This window comes from Giraffa tippelskirchi, chromosome 12, assembly GCF_054371585.1.
Source record: "Giraffa tippelskirchi isolate mGirTip1 chromosome 12, T2T-mGirTip1v1.2.pri, whole genome shotgun sequence".
NCBI lineage: Eukaryota > Metazoa > Chordata > Mammalia > Artiodactyla > Giraffidae > Giraffa > Giraffa tippelskirchi.
In genome coordinates this window covers 96,742,166-96,763,246 of record NC_137286.1, presented here as the reverse complement: position 1 = coordinate 96,763,246, position 21,081 = coordinate 96,742,166, and the positions used below count along the sequence as shown (strand labels likewise).

Sequence of the window (21,081 nt, the reverse complement as noted above, 5' to 3'; positions counted from 1 at the left end):
CACACTTTCAGGATAACTTTGTAGCGATACCACTAGGAACTCCAGTACTGGCCCCCACCCTGGATGCTGTGGAGTGGGGGAAGGAGCCTGCTAACTACAGCAGCACAGAAGCCACTGTGGTTATGGTTCTGAGCTGTTAAAGCTAAATGTTGATGCAGCAGATGTTAGAATGGAGAAGCTCCGTCTCTCGCAGGCTCCCCAGCTTATGATGGTGGTTGAGTTTGCCCAGAGGTCAGTCTGGATATAGGGCCACATTAAGGAGAAGCGAAACCTCGGGCATTTATAGTGGAGCGACCGCCTGGTTTTCAGGCAACAGATGTGCCTCTGAGGAGGGGCGCAGGTTACAGCTTGGGATGAATGAATGTGGCTGTGGAGGGGTTTATGGGGCTGTTTTTGCTAAAACGCCAGTGAGTGGAGCCGAGCACTGGGAGGAGGCAAGAGCCTGTGGAAGGAGGCCTGACTTGGCCCAACAGACCCTTGCCTCTCTCTCTCCTAGAAAGTTCTTCTCTGCTGGCAAGTGGGAGACAGAGCTGAGTTGGATAATCTTGATTGTGATGGATAGGAGTGATCCTCTAAGTCTGAGGGCACCTTTGCTACTATAAGAGGAACTCATGGAGGCTCTGATTGGCTGACACTAAAGAGATTGAGGCTCAGTATTGAGCAGACCTCCAGGCTGGCAGGTCTTCAAGCTCTTTTATTCCAGAGACCTGATTACTCAGGTGACAACTGCCTGCCTTCTGGGCTTCCCTTGTAGCTCAGCTGGTAAAGAATCCACCTGCAATGCAAGAGACCCCGGTTCGATTCCTGGGTTGGGAAGATCCCCTAGAGAAGCGATAGGCTACCCACTCCAGTATTCTTGGGCTTCCCTGGTGGCTCAGCTTGTAAAGAATCCACAGGCAATGTGGCCAATCCCTGGGTTGGGAAGATCCCTTGGAGAAGAGGGCTACCCACTCCAGTGTTCTGGCTTGGAGAATTCCATGGACTGTATAGTCCATGAGGCTGCAAAGAGTCGGACACAACTGAGCGACTATCACTTTCTTTTCTCCAGCAGAGCTGCCCTTGGTGTGTTTTCCTCAGACATTTTTGGTACAGACTTGTTGAGAGAGGGAAGCCCTGTTGTGAGAGGCAGAGGGATTAAGGTATACATACGCATCGACACCATTTTTGCAGAACAGCACACTGAGGTGTGGGCAAATTGGGAGAACCCACAAAACCACTGGACAGGAGAAGTCCCTTGAGAGAATCAGTGGATGCAAGTGTTGGAATGAGGTCTCTCTTCCATCCTGAGCAGGAAATGTTCAGTTTTCCAGTTTAAGAAAACAGCGTGAACCTTCCTCTACTGAGAAGCTAGGAAACAATAGAAGCTATTGATGAAGCCCAAACGATTTGCCCAGCAAGAGAGCAGAGAACTTAGAAAATGTTCTTGAAAAAAAGAAACGTCCACAGCCATGAGAACAGAGGGAACCATGTCGAGAGAGGAAATTAAACATGTCTAGGTTGATTTGGCCTTGATTTACCTGTTGAAAATGAAAGGATATTTCACATTCTGAACAACGTGCCCTTCATGACAAGTTCACCACTTCGTCAGAAGAATCCAGAAAATTAATAGGTAATTCTGATGGAATAACGAAACCTCTCTTGGGTGGAACATTAATTATCACCCCGCTGTAGGGAAAGGTGATAATGTGGATTTGTCCGGGAGGGAGGAGAGAGAGAGCTATTTTCAGGGTCAGTGGATTTTTCTTTTCCTTTTTTTTCCAGCAGTGAAGCAACACAGGAGAGAAAGATGTGACTCTTATTCCCCCTGTGATCTGAGAAGCTTTGTGATTTGGAGACTCTATTCCTTATAGGAAGGGATTAACACATGACCAGGTCCTCTGTTTGCACAGGGAGGCTGCCGTCTTGTCACTGCCGTGAGGGATCCATCAGGGTTCGTATTATTTCAGAAAGGGAAGGGTCTCTACTGCCCCCTCAAGTGCTGTTCACCCGGCTTCACTTCCTCCTTTAACCAGCCCTGGGGTCCCAGCATCTGGGCTGTTTGGTTTCTACCCACCACGTTTTTACTGGGCCATGTGGGCTGGTCCGCACGCCTGTTCTGCGTGACAGCTGAGGGTCTGAGGGGCCCACTGCCTGGGCTGTACCCTGGCCTCCTCAGGACTGGCCGTAAGCCTCCATCTTACTCACTCTGAGCACCGCCATGTTCTCTCTGTTCCCGTGGCTTGAAACACATGTCTCCTTCTCTTGGCTGATTCCTGCTTCTCCTTCAGACCCTCCCCTAGGAGCACCTGATCCAGGAAGCCTCTTCTGAGTCCTCCACCCCTGCATCTCAGTGAGGTGAGTTTCTGGAGTGCCCACGGAGCACCCCGTGCTCTCTTCTCACAGCCCTGGCCATGCCGGGCGATGCCCCTCTGCTCGCTGGTTTCCCACACGGGACCCCGGCGGTTAGATCTTCGATCTCGTGATCCCAGGATGGATCCTGTGATCCAGCGGAGGGACTGGCACCTGACAGGGGCTTGCTGGAAATGGGACTAGATGATGTTCCCTGAGGGAAGATGGCAGAGAGGGTCCCCCAGGCTGAAATTCCCGTTACTGGTTGCGGGTCCTCTGAGAAGTTCTCGGAAGTCAAGAGGAGAATGGACAGTGAAGTGTGAGAATTAGACCATTCTTGGGAAACACCTCACCTTCTGCTTCCTAAAGAGAGCACGGACAGTGCCACTGGTGGGATCTTATTGCTCATCCTGTCTCGGGGACGGGGGGACCACTCAGCTGGGTGAAGAGACCAAAGCCATGTTAAACCCACAGTAAGGTATGCCCTGTGATTCTCACAGAGCTCGTCCTCGGACTGGGCTTGAGGAGGACACTGTGAGACTTCCCTGGTGGCTCAGAGGGTAAAGTGTCTGCCTGCAATGCGGGAGACCCAGGTTCGATCCCTGGGTCAGGAAGATCCCCTGGAGAAGGAAATGGCAACCCACTCCAGTACTCTTGCCTGGAGAACTCTATGGACAGAGGAGCCTGGTAGGCTACAGTCCATGGGGTTGCAAAGTCAGACACGACTAAGCGACTTCACTTTCACTTTTCTGTGAGACATTAGTATTCTTACCCTCAAATGACACACTCGGTCCTAAGACCCGGGGCAGCTTCAGTCTTGGCAGCTGTCATTCCTTCTTTCCCTCCTACTCTAGCTCCCTGCTTTCCTCCCCTTCTTTGCCTCCTTCCAAGGGCTTTCTGAGGGCGACACACAGATCCCTGAATTGTTGTAAGAGAGCAGGCCACAGATGTGTGTGCGCGTGACTGAAGCTTGGCCTGCAGACTCAGTCTCGGGCTGGTGGGGGTGCCTCGGCCCCTGACAAACTGGAGTTCGGCCATCTGTGAGTGATAAATCAGGAGCCCCAACTCGTGGGCATCCAGAGGAGTTCTCAACAGATTTGAGATTCTCAAGAACAGGAATTGTGTCTTGTTCATCTCCACCTCCACAGCGTGTCACTCACCATAGGTCCTGGACGATGCTTGCTGAATAAATGTACTAGTTTAGGACAGCTGTAAATCGCGTGCTAATTACAACAGCAGAGAGGACTCTGGGAGGCCTTCTACCTCAGAGGCCAGGAGCAGAGCCAAGGGTATCACAGGGTGCGGGCACCACCACACAGGCAGATGGCAAACACATCCTCAAGTGAGAGAATCCAAGTTGTCATAACCACGGGGTCTGATGGGATGTGATGTCCGGGTTGTCTGAACCTCGGACCAGAAGTCTCAGAATAAATAGCGAAGCTTCTTTCTGGAGACCCCTGTCCTTATCTTTAACATCTTCTGATCATAGCAAAAGTGAAAACGGACAACGGAGTTTCCCTTTTCTTTTCTAAACCCCAGTGAGGTGCCCTCCGCAGTGTTGGCACTTACTCAAGAAACATTTGAATGAACGATTTGGATGTGCAGGCAAGCTGGCAAGGACATCTGTCGCAGAACTGGCGGCCAGCGTGGGTTTGGCTGGTCCAGCTGGCTGGGCGGGGCTCCCCGTCTTCCCTCAGTGCCCCTTCTGGAGCTGGGGAAGCTGGCTACCTTCGAAGACAGAGCAGAGCCTCTCTTCTGTGTAAGGAATTCCCCGGGATGCCTCTTTCCCTGTTACCCGTTTACCTCCATGTGCAAAACTTCCTTAACTGAACGTTAGTCCCACCCTGCTGGAACGCCCTTCTCCGTTTCCTGACCTGGCAGTGTTATCCTCCTCAGTCCCAGAGTTGCTAGTAATGTTTGATGTTTCTGTGTCAGGGCACATTTTTGGTTTTTTCTAATGGCAGGTTTTTGGGGAAACTGCCAACCTCATAAAGCATGGTAATGGTCCTTAGGAAACAATCACTTTAGCTATTGTTTCACAGCAGTTTCCCTGAAAGCCTAGAAAGGAAGCAGCGATTTCACTGCTGAGGAGCAAAAGGCAAAATAACAGCCCCAGCGACAGCGGCCGCGGCCGCGTATAGATGGCCCGGAAGGGGATCACTAATTTTACAAGTGCTCGAGATACTCTGGCACCTTCATAGGATGCCAAGGGACCTGCAGTCACTTTTGCTGGCCGACTTTTCAATCTCCTAGCTCTGAAAAACTCACATAGGAAAGAACTTGATTCTGCTGTACAATTTTGCAATTTTCTCTCAGGTCAATATCGCACACGGGTTGCCTAATGGGACATCACTATAAAAAAAAACGGCAGCTAATTACAGGGTAGCGGATAAAACAACACTCTTCTCTGGAGAGATGGGGCAGATAGGTGAAAGGATAAAATCAGGCTGAATGGTATTTGATTTCTTTGTGATTATCTGAGTCACTGGCCCAGGCGGGAAGGTAATATATGAAAAGGGACATTTTTGGAATAGTTGTTTTTGAATTATGCCCATGAAATAGACACTCTGCTACGAAGGACATGTGGGAAAGCTACACTCTGACCGCATGACTAATTTTTAAAGCCTTGCATAGAGAGAACTCCCCCCAAGAACACAGCTGGGTTATTCCTTCGTGGACTGAATGTGTCAATTATGAACTGAACTAAAATGAAATTTTACTCCATTATGGCAGAGTGAACTGAGGAGTGGACATTGGAGCTCGGGTATTACGTAGTAGTTCATACACCAAGTACTATTCTTTTATTAACCTTTAAGAACATGTTTTACATAAAAACAGGCAACATCAAAAAAGCTCAGTTGATAAATGAACATAATATATCACAGATGATTTCATCCACATTAACCTACATTTATTAGCTTAAACTGAGAGATTAGGAAAAAAATCAGATCTCATTCCAGCTTTAATCATAGATACAAATTGTTTGATAGTTACTTCATTAAGATTCTGAAAATCAAAGATTAACCTGTGCCATCTGATCCATGCAGCAATTGATAAATTCAGTATTTTCAAAGGAAACATTGAATTTTTTTTCTTGCACCAAATTGAAACCTTTCAGAAACTTGTTTAAATGCATCAAGTTCTGAGCCCACCTTTTCAGTATGCATGAGCAAAATCCTATTTAATTTCACACTCAACTAATCCTTTAATAATTTTCTTTCACCCAGAATGAAAAAGACTATTATTAATTTTCTAATAAAATTAAAAAAAAAATAGTTATCAAGGATATGACTCTAACCTTGGACTGGTTTCAATTTCTTTTTATTTTTTTCTAAGAATACATCAAAGATTAATGTCAATGGCCAGTGAGAAATTGTCCCTAGAGAACTATTCAAGGTCTTTTTCTTACCACATTCAATTGGACTGGAATGAATTGACATTATAGCATCTTTATCATTACTTTTAAAACCCTACTTTCTCTTAATACCAACAGTGAAGGCTTTTAGAACTATTATTTACTTTAAGTTAATAAAGTATATCACAGACAAAAATATACAATTTTACACTGAAGCAACATTAAGGGTCTCATGTCAGTGGACCAAAAAAGAATGTCGAGGAAATTTACAGGTAGGGTTTAATTACAGAGATTGCACTTTCTTTATGGAAAAGAATGAAACTAGAGCCCTCACTTGTCTCCAAGGGCAAGAGATTGCAAACCCCGTGATCAAAACACCTGCCAGTTAGAAGCTCACTCACTGAAAAATGATCGCATAGCTTCAGCATTGAAGCCCATGAACAACGACAACAGCAACACACACAAAAAAACCAAAGGGGAAAATTAAGACCACCTCACCCAGAGGCATCCTAAGCTTCTACACTGAATTTCCTGTTTCCCACCAGTTTATGACCCTTAATGTTACTGGATGGATGGTTGCATATTTGAGATGATTAAAAAATGAAAGACTGCCTTAAAAGCACCTCCTCCTCAAGTATGTAATTACATACAAATGAAAGATTCCTTCTGACAGTCCTAGGGACCCCATTTGTTACTGTTTCATGTATAAGCACCATTGAGCCAATTTTTAAAGCACATATGCAGTGATCAAATGTGTTCTCAAGTTTCGTTGTTTTTTTTTTGTCTTTAAACCAAAAAATCTGTGAAATGTGTTCACTGATGCACTCCTTATCATATCTGAATTGACAAAAATGTTAATTTTGGAAGTGCTTTTAATCACTGTTTTCCCCAACAGACTAGAATGGCTTCATGAAACTTGATTAAATAAAGAAATCCGTATCTCCCAAAGAAGCACATATCTGACCCTCTATCACTGCATGCAAAATAAGGGTCTGTCTGAGAGTATTTTTTCCCCAAACTCCTAATGGAAATGGCAGACAACACACAGGAAAGGCTAACCCTTGAAATGACCAACTTCAAGTTTTAAAAAAAATCTTTGATTGGATTCCCACCCCCACCCCTCCCAAATCATGTAGAAGTTTAAAAAATTAATGATTTACAAATTATAGAAAAGATATGTTATCTACAATATATGCCAGGTGACTCATTAATTTTTTTAACCCATACCCAAATGAATAATTATATTAAACTACTATCTTGGATCTTGGTGCTTTCCACAATTCTGAAATTACAAGGAAGGAGGGGAGACATACCAGATTTTCTTTTTTTGTTTTTGGTTATTCTTTTCTCTGCAGAATTGGGCAGAGAAAAGAAGGCAGTGAACCTTCATTCTTTGGAACAGGCCCTCTATAGCAAACTTCAGCCTGGGGCACCTTTTTATGATCAAATTAAAAACCTTTGAAATCAGAAGTTTATCATGGAAATGCTGACAGATCCTGACCCAGAGAAGGGCTATCGGGCAACACAATAATATGAAGAAAGCTCTCCCTCAAGCACAATTGCCCTTCAGCACGGGACAGAGTTGTGTAATGGGCACCACTGGCCAGCAGACAACCATGATTTAATGTGTGTGAGCCTTGGTCACACGGTAGCTCCATGACCCTCTCAGCTAAGCCAATTTTTCTTTTTTTCCCAACTGAAATATGCCTCAAAGGGTAAAGGATTGCAATTTTAGCCTTCATTCATGGATATATTGCTTTCTTTCAACAATATCTGATGGGCCTGTTAAGCACCACCCATGTGGGTGCTGAGCAGGTTCTAGGAAGGTCTCACTGAATACAGAACACCAAGCATTTTCAGTAGTTTATTTGCATTTTTTTCTCTGCTTATTTTAGTATGCACCACGTGTAAAATCAGATGAGGGCTACAGAAAAAACATTTTCAATGACCGAAATCTTACTTTTTCTTCTAATGATATATGCATTGATTATGAGAATAAACGGTTTCTGCTACAGTGCTGAGAAAAAAAAATGTGTTCATCAATATGAATGGTTTTCATCTACAGAGATGGTTTACATGATGCAAGTAATGAAAGAGTTTTTCCTTAACTAGTCTACTACCAAACTGAAACAAAAATGAATCTTAAAATTCCCCTTGAAAATACCATATGGTTGGTCATGTATCAATAGAGGAAAGACAGTCCCCATCACCAGGCCACCACCATAAAAGCTATATTAAATACATAGAAAAGAAAAATATGGGGACACCTGTGGCAATGATTAAATTGATACGTACAGAGATACACTGCCATAATGGTACATATTTATTCTCTAATAAAGTGAAATAAAAAATAAGATCAATTTGGTTATAGAAATTCCTTAAAGAACACCACCACTTAATTATTTCAAACTTGAACTATCCCAAGAATGTCGTGAAAAAAATTAGCACTGGCTAAAAAGCAAAAGCAGTCTGGGTACACCCACGTAATCAGCATGCCTTGTGCTTGTCTGTTAACCCTCTGAGTACATCTCTGACATTCAGGATCTCGATAGCTTAGTGCTGAAAAGATTGCATTCCATCTGATTACTCAATATTTCTACTTGACAGGTCACATTCCACTGTTTATTCAGCATAGATCACTCAAATTCTGCAGCGATGCGCTGGGATCCCCATGCTGAACGGCCCTGCATTCTTCCGAGCGGCCCCTCTGCAGTGTTATGGGAAACACGCCACAGCTTTACATGGTCCACAGTCCTTCAAGACTTGGGTGAAAGAGGCCCGAGCCATGCACTGGAAGGTGTGTACGCGAGATGCTGGCATACACGCAACGCCCACGGGAAAAGCAGGAATTCAGAGAAAGTGAAGTGAAGTCAAAGTTGCTCAGTCATGTCCAACTCTTTGTGACCCCATGGACTATATAGTCCATGGAATTCTCCAGGCCAGAATACTAGAATGGGTAGCCTTTCCCTTCTCCAGTGGATCTTACCAACCCAGGGATCAAACCCAGGTCTCCCGCATCGTGGGTGGATTCTTTCCCAGCTGAGCCTCAAGGGAAGCCCAAGAATACTGTAATGGGTAGCCTATCCCTTCTCCAGGGGATCTTCCTGACCCAGGAATTGAACCAGGGTCTCCTGCATTGCAGGCGGATTCTTTCCCAACTGAGCTACCAGGGAGGCCCAAGGAAAACCACAATTTTACTTCAGGTAAGTCTCCGCACATAGGCTTTCTTCATATTCACACATTTATAATTGAGGCCAATCTAGGAACCTGCTCCTTCGTCTTACTTTGAATAGTGCTTTGCTTTAGAGTTCTAGAGAAAGCAGTAATTTCTGACCAGTTCTGAGTACTTTACTGTAAGGAATCTGCCTACACACCATACCTTCCTGGTGTCCTGCCCTCCCCCTCTTTGCCAGAAAACCCAACTGATTTGTGCTACTTTGTGATGTTGTGTGTTAGATTTCAGGACTCTCTTTAAAAAAAAGGTGGGGGGTGCTCTCAGTAAATGACCTAATATTTACATGGCAAGACAACAAAGAAGAGATAAACCTAAATGTGAAAGAGTCAAAAACTCGGGGGGGGGGGGGGCCCATGGTGCAGAAGTCATGGCATGCTGTGATTTTTAAATCGATAGTAATAGAGACCATACGTTTATCAGTTGAAGAGTAAAAGGTGGTCACTGAAGACTGATCTGTGTCTGAAAGTCAAGAACTGTCTGTGGAAGTGCCACACACACATTTCAAGACTTTCAGGTGTTGAAGTATACCTCAGAGCAGAGACAATGAGTGCTGTCCAGCCATCTAGATGCAAATTTCATGAGCCATCATGGTTGTCTTCCGGGGCAGGGAGCAAAGCAAACCTTAGGAGGACATTTGAGTTGGGACAAACCTCGCCTTGCCAAACACTCCGGCCAGCCTCTTCCCTAAGCACCTAAGCACCACAGGCTGCTGCAGGCCCCCATTCCAAGCCTAACACACTCCAGGGGAGACACGGGGCTAGGGAGAAAGATTTGGAAACAGGAATAAAATACAGCTGTTGGACAGGACTTGGGCCAAAGAAAGAAAATAGCATCTCTCTCTGGACAGCTAAAGACAGTGCTATATAAAGGTCATCCTAGGGAGCGGAAGTTTTATCCTCAGGGATACCCTCTAGGTCTCCCATCCTGTTCTCCCTGAGACTATATGTAAGTAACCTAAAGGTGCACATGGAATCATCTCACCGATGGTTTATTTCATTAAAAAGCATTTTGAGAATATTCTAGATTGCTGGTCCACTCTGCTTTCTCCTTGGCCACCTTGCAAAGCACTTGCCTCTGGGCACCTAGTCCTGGGCGCTTCTCCTGTGTGTGGACTTCATATTCTGTGTGGATCTCACACTGAAGACTGAACTGTGTGAAAAAAGCAGATGAGACAAAGAACAGGGTCTTGTTGCCTCTTCCTGTTTGACATTCCAGCCCTGTAGAGCACCTGGCAATTTATTGCTCTTTTCCACCAGTTTGTTTATTTTTTTCCTGTAGATGTTTCATACTGAGCAGGCAGACCCTGACTCACCAAGTACAGGACAAGCTATGGTGACTTCCTGAGGGTCTGCACTGGCAGTAGTAGCAGCTGAAGTGGAAGCAGCATTTCTGGGGCATCATCAGCACGTTTTCATATGGAGGTTATTTAGGGGAGGGGGACCACCATCTATATTCTGGGTCAGGCTGTTGGCCATAGACCCAAGTCCCTCCACTTGGGATGCAGGACTCAGGGCAGCTGGCAGTTAGACTTCTTTCTTTTAAAAAGCCCCTTTCTTAATAGGATTGTGAAGAGGAAAGGGACGCTGATGCTTAAGTTATAAACCTGCCATGTTCTAAACCCACAAAAAAGTACAAGCAAGACAGCATGCTAGACACTCTTCCTGTCTGGACATCTCAGCATCTAATAACCCCTTAATCTGCAGCAAAATCAAGAAACATGTGCATATAAATCCAGAGGCCTGAAAGATTCCCTCAAGCATTCTCCATAAAATCCCATGCACTCAGAGGGTTAACACGTGCTATGTTACATACTGCAGAGCCTAGCTCCACTGATGAAAACATTCATTGCTTCTACGTTTTAAAAGTCGCAAAATAGCCTTAACCCTTTGAGGACCCAATTAGCAGCAAGTTGTCATCTTCACCAACAACGCGTCACAGTCTCATTCAGCAAAAGGGAAATCGCTACAAGGATACCAGAAAAACACACTGTTCTGCTCGGCCATTCAAGCATTGAGTGCTAGGTAGATCAGATGAAACTGTTTGACATGAATTTGGGGGTGGGGGGTGGGGGTGGGGGTGGGGGGAACCTCAGAGTCTCAAAGGGTTAAGCTAGGACTTCGAGTAAAAGGGTCTTATTAAAAGGGCGAGTTTGGGGAGCGAACAGTCTCGGAGGAGCTCGGCGAGTAGTCTTCCGACTCCGAGTTGAGTTCCGGTGGAGCTGGCTGGGCCTTGTACCGGCTCCTCACATCCGGGTTGCGTCTTCGTCGGAAAACCTGCCTCTCCTTATCAAGAGCGGTGGTCTAGCAGGGGCATAAAATGAGAAAGAGGACAATTAGGCCGAAGGAAATGGCAAACACACACACACACACACACACACACAGACACAGGCATACAAACACACGACACTTTCTGGAACTTCCTAAGGTCAGAAAAATATGCTGGCTAAAGTTAACCGTCCACACTGGCTCACGTATGGCGCCCACAGTCACCACTGCTGGGGTGCCCTCTGTTCCCCCAGACGCAGCTCCTGAGAGCCCCTTGTCCTGACATCGCGGCACAGGCAGGATGGATGATGTGGGGGTTCAGCCTCTCGCCCGCCCTCCCCAGACCTCCCTGAGCTCCACATCTATGACCCTTGGTTGCTCCCAGCCTATCCAGAGACCTCCCCCTTCCCCCGGCCCCACCGGTAAACGGGAGCCCAGGGCTTGTGCGTCTGACATTCGAGGACACCGCCCAGTGCCTCGTTCATCAACATGCAGCTCCAGGCAGCTGTATAATAAAAGCTGAGAGGTGATGAAGTTGTCAGACACGGAAACAGAGCCACAAGCTCATCCTGTTATTTTAGCACCTCCTCATTCGAAATGATCTTATTATCTGTTGATGAGGGAGTGTGGGAAGGGTGGGTTTAATTTGAATGAACCAGCGCCTGGCGTTGAAAACTGCTCTGAATGCAATTAAACCTGATGGAAACCTTCCCATGGATTTCCCTCGACCAAGTTCATTTTCATTGTAGTACATGGGAATCTACGGAACTGAGGTTCAGCGTCATAGGGATTCCAACTCCTGGGCCCTGGGCCCTCTGCCTCCTTTTCCTGAGGAAACCTTGGATCGTCTCCAGGATGTTCTCTGGAAGTTATTATGACATCAGGATTGGGAAGGGCATGGCTTCATTACAGATTTAATGGGTGTGAGCAGGATGACTCATTACAGGGAAACCTTACACAGAGCAGGAGGGCAGGTACAAAGCCTGAAGAAAAATACAGAACACACATAAAAGTTTGAAGGCATCCTTGTTTGAAAGTCCCTCTTTAAAAGGATGTAGCCTGGAGGTTATTCTGCTTTTAAGAGATTACTTTTCCTCTATAGGGATATATACTACCATTTTTCCTCTTGGAAATTTACTGTTAACTTCTTCAAAGAACAGAGATAAATTTATAGCCAGCCGGGTTCTGAGAACAAAGTGAAAACCAAGCCCCTCAAACAATTGCAGTGTAGCATTAGAGCAATCTTAGATCTAAAACGGGGCAATCAAAGTTAGAAAATGAAGTAATAAAGAGAGAAAGAGAGGCAGTGTGTAGAACCAGTACAGTCAATGGCTTCGTTAGGCTGAACTGCTCAACTTTAAAAACTACCCACACATTGAATAACAGTGTTACAAATCAATGAGGAAGATAAACTTTAATAATTCACTTCTAGTTTCACTGGATTGTTAATACAATAATTCAATAACTGGTGTGTTGAAACGTCTACCTTTGATTCACCGACCTGTTGAACTTTTAAGGGCCCTCACGTACATAGCTCTTAGTCTTATACCCGCCGATTTTGTGATATTTTTCAGCATCATAAACCTAAATTCCTAACTTTATTTAAAACATTGTAAAGTTACAACACATGGCATTTTGCTTTGAAAGCAAAGTGAAAATGTTCTGTTTGTGTAGAGCTGAACATAAAAAAGCAGGAGTCTATTTAGTCTGACATACATAAACACCACCCTGTAGTTAATTCAAGAGTAATATAAACTCTTCTCTTGGTAATAAAAAATATTTCTATTTCTACCTTCTTGAGAAAGAAAAAAATCACTTGGCATCAAACTGAATACTGACTAGCAGACTGAGGTTCCCGGTGTTGCCGAGAAAATTGCATGTTGGGTTTCGACTCAGAAATTTGGAGTCCTCCTCAGTCCACTGCTGGTTGTGGGAACCATTTACTCAGTTCTCAGGTAAATAAGGAGCAAGGATAACCCCGCCCCTCTGCCGCCCTTCTGAGTTGTTAAAAGGTAAAAACAGAAGTGCACATGCTCTCAAAGTGGCAAAGACTCCCAGAAAGGCAAGGTGGTGGTTTGTTTTTTCTCTTTACAATGTGAGATGTTGTTTTAAAATGAAGGAACTGCAGGTCAGAGGAAAGCAATGCAGAACCCAGCTCACGTTAGAACTTAGAGTATGTTCTCTCCCTCCCACCCTCACTAGCACCTTCTCCATGTCTACCTCATCTCCCCATAATGGACTCAGCTACTCCAAGTTGCACTCTTGGCAGCTGCCACTGACACAGGCGATTTCTCCACCGACACCATAATGCCCTGTCTGTGCGCTCACAGCTCGGATGGCACCACCCCCTTACCCTCACGTTCACTCCTCCAGATGCTCACAGGGGCAAATCATATTCTCTTCCTCCCTTGTCCCTCTGCCTGGCCAGCCCTTTGCTCTGTCCCACTTAAGCAGTCAGTTCTGGCCCCTCCTGCCACCTTCTCTATTGAGCAGCTTTTAAATGCTGCCCTTTGTTGCTGGGCCCTGGTGCTCAGATGCTCCTGGGCTTTCAGTCGTGCTGAGTCAAGAGGAATTTGACAGCAGCTATTGGGCTTCTCTGGTGGCTCAGAGGGTAAAGCGTCTGCCTACAATGCGGGAGACCTGGGTTTGATTCCTGGGTCAGGAAGATCCCCTGGAGAAGGAAATGGCAACCCACTCCAGTACTCTTGCCTGGAAAATCCCATGGACGGAGAAGGCTGGTAGGCTACAGTCCACGGGGTTGCAAAGAATCCGACACGACTGAGCGACTTCACTTTTACTTTCTATTGTTGAAAACATAGCATGTCATGATCACAGGTCGTGGAAAAGGGTGTGATGGTTGTTTCTGCTGGATGTATAGACTCCACATTGAAAAAGCATTTGTAAAGCATTCTTTGCCCGGGGTCTTGCCTTTGCAGGCAAGGAAACTGAGGCCCAGGCATGCAGAGAGATGCACCCCTGTGCATTACTGACGAGGAGCAGAACTTGGTTCTCCTCCCCCATGAGGCCCAGGCAGCTTCTTCCCACTGATTCTAAAGTCTATTGAAACAGAACTCGAAGGAGCCACTGAACTCCAGCAGCTGCCTTCTCCAGTCCCCAGCCACGATGAGCCGGGTAGGAGGCACAGACCACAGGCAGCATCCAAAGCCAAAAGACCAGGGCTTTCCCATGCCAAAGACCTGAGAACTCTCTCAGGGACAGCAGGCCAGGGTTCCCCGCGTGTACAGTCCCATCCTGGGCCTGTGAACTTTGAGGGACACCTGGGCACGATGACAGGCAGGCAGTTTCCAACCCGCCCAGATCTGCTCAATATTCTCAAAGGCTCCACAAGCAAGCTTAGGGCTCCCAACACACTTGCTCTCAGAGATGATCCAGAGGATATCACTGCCCCCAGGCCTCTGCTCCCTGGGCTCCTGCTCACTCTGCTTCCGCCTCGAGAGACTGAGATTCACTTTAAGAACTTCTCCGCATTCCCATGAAGACCAGCACAGCTATCACCACGCATCCTGCCCACACCGTGACAGACTCTGAGGCAGTGTCTTCCCTGCCACACTGTGGACGCTGTGGAGGGCAGGATCAGGTCTGGGCATCCTGTCTGTGTCTCCACAGCTCATAGCACAAAGGAGATACTCTCAGATGTGCAGCTTTTGAACTGTGGGGAAGTACAACAGAGGTCCTGGGACTTCCCTCCTCCTGCACGCCCAACCCCCAGGTCATCCGCATCCCAGCTGACCGGTCAGTATGCCCAGGACTGATTTACAGTTCCTCATAAAGTCGAACTCCTTGTCCTAGCAGTCGCAATGTGCTTACAATAAAATTTCCCAGCGTCCAGTTGTTCCTATTATTACTCAAAATAATCCTGTGCCATCAGGAGACTCAGTGTCCCCATTAGCAGACACAGCACCCACTTGCTCTGCTTATAGTTAACCATGCCTGTTTCCCTTCGGACACCCCCCACTCCCGCAATCTGTGGTTCCAGTGAAGGGCACCCTACCTCCATCTCAGAGGGTGGGGCAGGTTTGGCTTGTGACCCAGAAGCCAGCCTGTGCTGACTGCGTTCCCCAGGACCCGTGGTTGGTTCAGGATGGGCACCCCATCCAGTTCCTAGGCCAGAGGAGACTACACAGTGATTTGGACTCAGTGACTCCCAGCTGAGAAGGTGGCCAGGCTGGAGGTGGTACTCTGTGAAGCTCCAGACTGAAGCCATTACAGGGAGGCAAAGAGGAGGGGTGGAAAGACAGCCAGCCTCCTGACACCTGAGTCCACCCACGACTGAACCTCTCAGGTTGTATAAAATCATATCTCTCCTTTTTGCTGAAAGCCAGTTGGGTTTGGGTTTTCTTCACGTGAGACCCCAACAGTGCTAACTGATAGCTCTCTGCAGGTGCTTCAATCACGCTCGCCTCTGCATCTTGGCTTAAGGTGTTCACCAACCTGACATCACCCTCTCTCTCTTCCTGCCCACTCACATTTCTGTTTTCTAAGATTTGATCAAATCTCACCTTCTGCATCATACTTTTTTCTTTCTAAATTCCTCAGAAAAGTATCGCCTTGACCAGACTTTTGACATTTACTACACCCAGGTCTTTTCTGTGCATCGTTTCCAAATCTTATGCAAGTTCCTTCTTTGCATTTTCCAGACTGCCTAGCCAATTGTGGCACACATCAAAGGGTATATTAAATATCTCTTAGCTAATACATAATGAAATTATTTTAGATGATTATGTACTTTCTGAATAACAACAAAACAGAACCCCAAGCAACTCTATAGTATAAAAGAGTATGAAGTTAAAGATATTGTGAGTCTTAATATTTAAGAATGCAATTTATGTTTTAGGTATGATCAAATGCTTACATCAGATAAAGTTAATAATCTCTTATACTCCTATTTATCTACTAAATAACCTTGGATCGTGGTCCAATTTCTTATCACAATAAGCTCTGTCATATATGATCTCTTTGGAATTTTAACTGTGATATAAAATTAACTTTCCTTTAAAATCTGTGTTGCTCAAGTTTTTCAGCTAAATTCTGTAGCCCCTACAGGTAGTTAAGGACAGATGAATTCTGAAAAGAATAAGAATAATATGCCAATACATAATTTTTAAGAATAATGCTACAAAAATATTTATTATCCAATTGGTAATTTTCTCCCCAGAAAACATTCATAACTTTCCCTTTGAAGTGCTGCCTTACAGATTTAAATTCTGGGCTCTTTCAACCATTTCTGAAAGGCTGCTTTCCTCTTTCTCAACCACAAAAATTTCCCAGATATCAAGCAAATAGGGTCTCTCCTCCCTAACGCCTATCTTTATAAGGTAAGGTTGTCCCCAGCCTTGATGTTCCATTAAAACTTAAGACTTTCTAACGGGTTTATTATTTCATGAGTTTATTTTGCTCACAGTTTGCAGCTCTGTGCAATAGACATGAATGGACTTGCCGTGGAATTCCCAAATGTTTCCTCAGTAAGTTATCACTTCATTAAGCGCTCGTAAGAAAATCTGAAGCCTGCATTATCACATTTTGGTGCTAATTATTACAGGTTAGAGGTGAGCAAGCAATCTCTTGAGATGCTGGAGTTGACCAGTAGTAACCACATAGGAAGCTCTGATCTAGTTATTTTACACATGTACCCAACAATGACAGCTGCGTCGTGCATGGGGCTACAGCTGACTAACAGCGGACTGGGGGATCCTGATAAACAGAACTAATAACAGACCAAAGGAAATAATATGGAGTAACAAATATACTCATGTTCTACACAGAAGAGACTCTACATACTCCTACCTCAGACTGCAAGCACTTGCTGATCAGTGTCCTGAGGAGCTGCTAGATGAAATGTGAAAACCAAGGAATGGTAAAATCATGCCGGTTCCCTCAGCAGCTCACGGGCAGACACACAGAGCAGTTGGAGTTCTTAAAGAAATTCCGGTTGATCGTGTTTTGGTGCCTGCCCTAACACCAGGCACGCACGAGTAAGACACAGCCCTTGAATGAGACCAAGGAAATGTATTCCAACAACAGATTCACCGAATGAGTTTGGCCAGTGGTGGCTTCTGTTACAGTAAAACTACTCTAGACAGCACTCAGATTTTTGAAATCCTTCTTTCTGACCTCAAATTTGGAAATCAGCATGAACACCTAGGCTGTACCCACCTGGCCTATGTTATGGGAAAAATACAGCATGCGGGGCGGAAGGTCAGGAATGAAGTGAGAACGTGAAACGGGGCGTGACTTTGTTGTTGTGTTTTGATTCACCCACATCTGTGCAATGCTTGCCTCGTCTGGTAGCTGTAGCCTAAGCCCCTTGAGAGCAGCAGCAGGGGGGAAGTGGGGAGAGCGGCCTTCTGTCCTGCCTCAGCTGATTATGTGACCCTGGGCACGTTTCCTAACCACCACGTTGGTCGAGCTATTTCACAGTCCAGAGAAGGAGGGGAGGTACTACAGTGACTCACCCCTCAGGGAAGCTTCCACCTATGAAATACTATGAATATGCTTAATATCGCCATCAATCTACTAGAACGGGCTCTGTTTTTCTCTCAGTAAACAACTGGCCTTCTGTCTGTGGATCAAAAATATTTGTCATGCAGGACCTGCAAGAGATACACCTCATTTAAGTTTGGAGGCGATGCTTTCTGATGTGGCAGTAATTATTGGATTTAAGTAACTGCATTTTTCAGAGGCAAGCAGTGACTGTTTCTCCTTTTTTACGTTTTTAAATTTATTGCTAGGCATCACAAACAGTCTTCATTTCATTAATAAAAGAACATTATCGTGCATGTTGCCTTTGAGCCCATTCATTATTCATACCACCTAGGAGAGTGAGCTGAGGATGCAGCTGTTGGGGCATTAATCTCAGGAACCCTCTCCTTCGCTCGCCCTTACTCTGTGGGGACTGAGTTACGATTTGCTTGCCGCTTTGGAAATGTTTTGCTTGCTAGTAAAATTAAACTGACACCTCAATTGATATATCACCCTACTCATTTCTTTATTTTTGGTTCGTGGCCATATTTATTACGGTTTTTTTTTTGTTTTGCTTTAATATCCTTTTGGGGTCTTGCCAGGAATTGCACAGTATCTGGACTAAGACATGGTATTTCCCTAAAGTGAAGGTGACAAAAGGGGACTTCATGGAATGAAACTATCGGCCTTTGAAGCTCTTTCCTAGGCACCAGTCTCTTAAATGTCATTTCTCATGTCCCAGGGTAGGGGTGCCCCACGCTTCTCTACCACTTCATAAACGTAGGCTCCTCCTGCTCATCTGGCTCTTAACAGAATCTTGTCCAGCTCTGCAGAGGGTTTCTAGTGGCCTCCTATCAGAAGGTTAAAATGATAGCCACTTGCTGAGCTCAGGCTTCTAGAGGGTGAAATTCACATGCTTCCTCTGCTCTATGACCCCTGACTGTCTCACAGCAGAAGCTAAGCTGAGCTGCCATGTTGTTTTTTCCTTCATCAGGCTAATAAACTAGAGGACAACTGTAGGCATAGTTTATCTTAAGAAAATCTATGAAAATTTAGAACTTACTAAGCAAGTGGGTTAAGGGGTGACTCCTTTTATTAGAATTTTTTGTTTGTTTTAGCTGTGCCGAAAACTTACTCCTGGGTCGCTATAGTGGGATGCAATCGTGGAGCATTTCATTTATGATTTGATTGGTTAAGCTCTCAGATACCCCAAACTCTTAAAAAACACATTTATCCTCAAAAATCAACGTTTCTCTATTAATGGTCCCCTCCTTGGAAAATTCAATCATTTATTTATTAACAAATATTTATTGAGGCACCTACTCTGTGCTAGGCATTCTATTCCACTAGGTGGTGGTTATACAGTTTTTAACAAGCCCACCAGGTGGTACCTTTTTCTACTAGAATAGGAGATGAAAATTTCTTTCTGGAAAGGGTGGATAATTAATACTTCAGGTTTTGCAGGCTATATAGTTCTCTGACACAACTACTCTATCCTGCCCTTGTAGAGTGGAAGTGGCCATAGGTTGGTTATAAGTGAATGGATGTGGCTGTGTTCCAATAAAACTTTACTTACAAAAACAGGCAGTGCACTAGATTCAGCCCATTGGCTATAACATTGCAATCTCTGCCCTAGAGGATAACTTTTTAATTAAACATATACTTCATCAGGATTTGGGGCTATAGACTACTTTAAGTAAAGTTTGCTGCTGCTGCTGCTGCTGCTAAGTCGCTTCAGTCGTGTCCGACTCTGTGCGACCCCATAGACGGCAGCCCACAAGGCTCCGCCGTCCCTGGGATTCTCCAGGCAAGAACACTGGAGTGGGTTGCCATTTCCTTCTCCAATGCATGAAAGGGAAAAGTGAAAGTGAAGCCGCTCAGTCGTGTCCGACTCTTAGCGACCCCATGGACTGCAGCCTACCAGGCTCCTCCGTCCATGGGTTTTTCCAGGCAAGAGTACTGGAGTGGGTTGCCATTGCCTTCTCTGTAAGTAAAGTTTAATGCCCCTCAATTCATGAATAATCTAACATGTAGCTTATTCAACAGTTTATCCCAATCATAGCATCAAAAAAGGTCATGGTTCTACTTTAATAATAAATGCTTTGCTCTGGAGAGAGATGAGTTTTCTCAGGAAAATCTCTCTCTCGTGTGGAATGGATGTTTTTCTCTTTGAGCAGTCTTTTCTGGACTCTTCTTTTAGGCTGAGTCTGTGAAGGCACTTTTGTACAGGCAGCTCATTAAATTCTTGCCACAGATTTGGAAGGTTGATAATATCCATCTCATTTTGATAGGTGGGGAAACTGAAAATCAGAGAAGGAACACATGCCTTGCCTGAGGTCACAACACAAGGAAGTAGGACAGGCTGGATCCAAAACAGGGCTTCTCAACACCAAGGGCCCAAGCTGTCCATGCACAGAGCTGCCAATCTTTAATCAAACTTGATTCATCTTGATTTTCAAGGCTTTTTAGTTTCTAGAAGTGTCATGTGTTTGACATGTATTTGAGATTTGTATGACTTCAGCATATGGATATTTTGCACTCTTTCTTAACAGTGTGTCAATACTTTCAATTAAGTTCTTTATGATCCTTCTTTTCTACACATTTATACCCCATAAAACATCACCGGGGAACATGTGGAGTCAAAATATGCAGGAACAACTACACAGAAAAGAGTGTAGCTGTCTTTTTAAATCATAAAGAGGGAAAGAGGTTCTGAGGCAAGATTAAAATAAGTATAATACCACAAAATTTCCCATCAATACCAAATTACCAAGACTCTCAGGAAAACATATAAAATTTCACTTCAGTTTATACCCAATCAGTATGTCTTAGAATGCCATGCAAATTTCTCTTTTCTAATATAAAATGCATTAAGTTTTAAAAAGATTATATATGGATCCTCTCTTAAAGGGGCTCTGAAAATAAAATGAAACAAAATAAAATCTCAGATAGTGAGCAACCTGTTTGACTTGGTAAGGTAATACAGATGTCTCACTAGTTCTGTGTTTCTCTCAATGACTGTTTGTGGAACTATCAATAGAAGACAAAGTACTGTTGTTCAGCTTTTGAGCCTAATAACTCACTTTTTAGTATCACGGGACAGCTGTAAAACCAGACCTCATACTTTCTCTATACTTTTCTCTGTAATCACAGTCTGGGTGGTTTTGAAGTTTATATCTGTGCCTTTTCTATGTGTTAAACTTTCTGTTACTGAGGGAGGCCCAGGCCAGGGTCGGGGAGGGTGGTTAATCTCTTGCTAGAACTAAGACCCCTGCCCTTCCTTCCTACAGCACTTCTGACACTCTTTGGGGGCTGGGGTACTTTTCTCAAGGGCAGAGCAAGGCCAAGGCAACTTTTGCAACCTATTGCAACCTCCCATGTGCCTTTGGAACCCTCCTCACCCCGTGAGGAGTTCCTCT

General features: G+C 44.9%; 1 protein-coding gene across 3 annotated transcripts in view; it reads right to left on the bottom strand.

Annotated features, from left to right (window-relative positions):
- Window positions 1–7,534: 7,534 nt before the first annotated feature.
- Window positions 7,535–21,081, bottom strand: part of DCLK1 (doublecortin like kinase 1) — a 345,430-nt gene continuing 331,883 nt past the window's right edge. For all 3 annotated transcript variants that reach the window (XM_081551840.1, XM_081551841.1, XM_081551839.1), the window contains exon 17: window positions 7,535–11,218. In XM_081551840.1, the coding sequence (XP_081407966.1) occupies window positions 11,054–11,218 (165 nt within the window). In that variant the 3' untranslated portion in view covers window positions 7,535–11,053. The remainder of the gene's footprint in view (window positions 11,219–21,081) is intronic.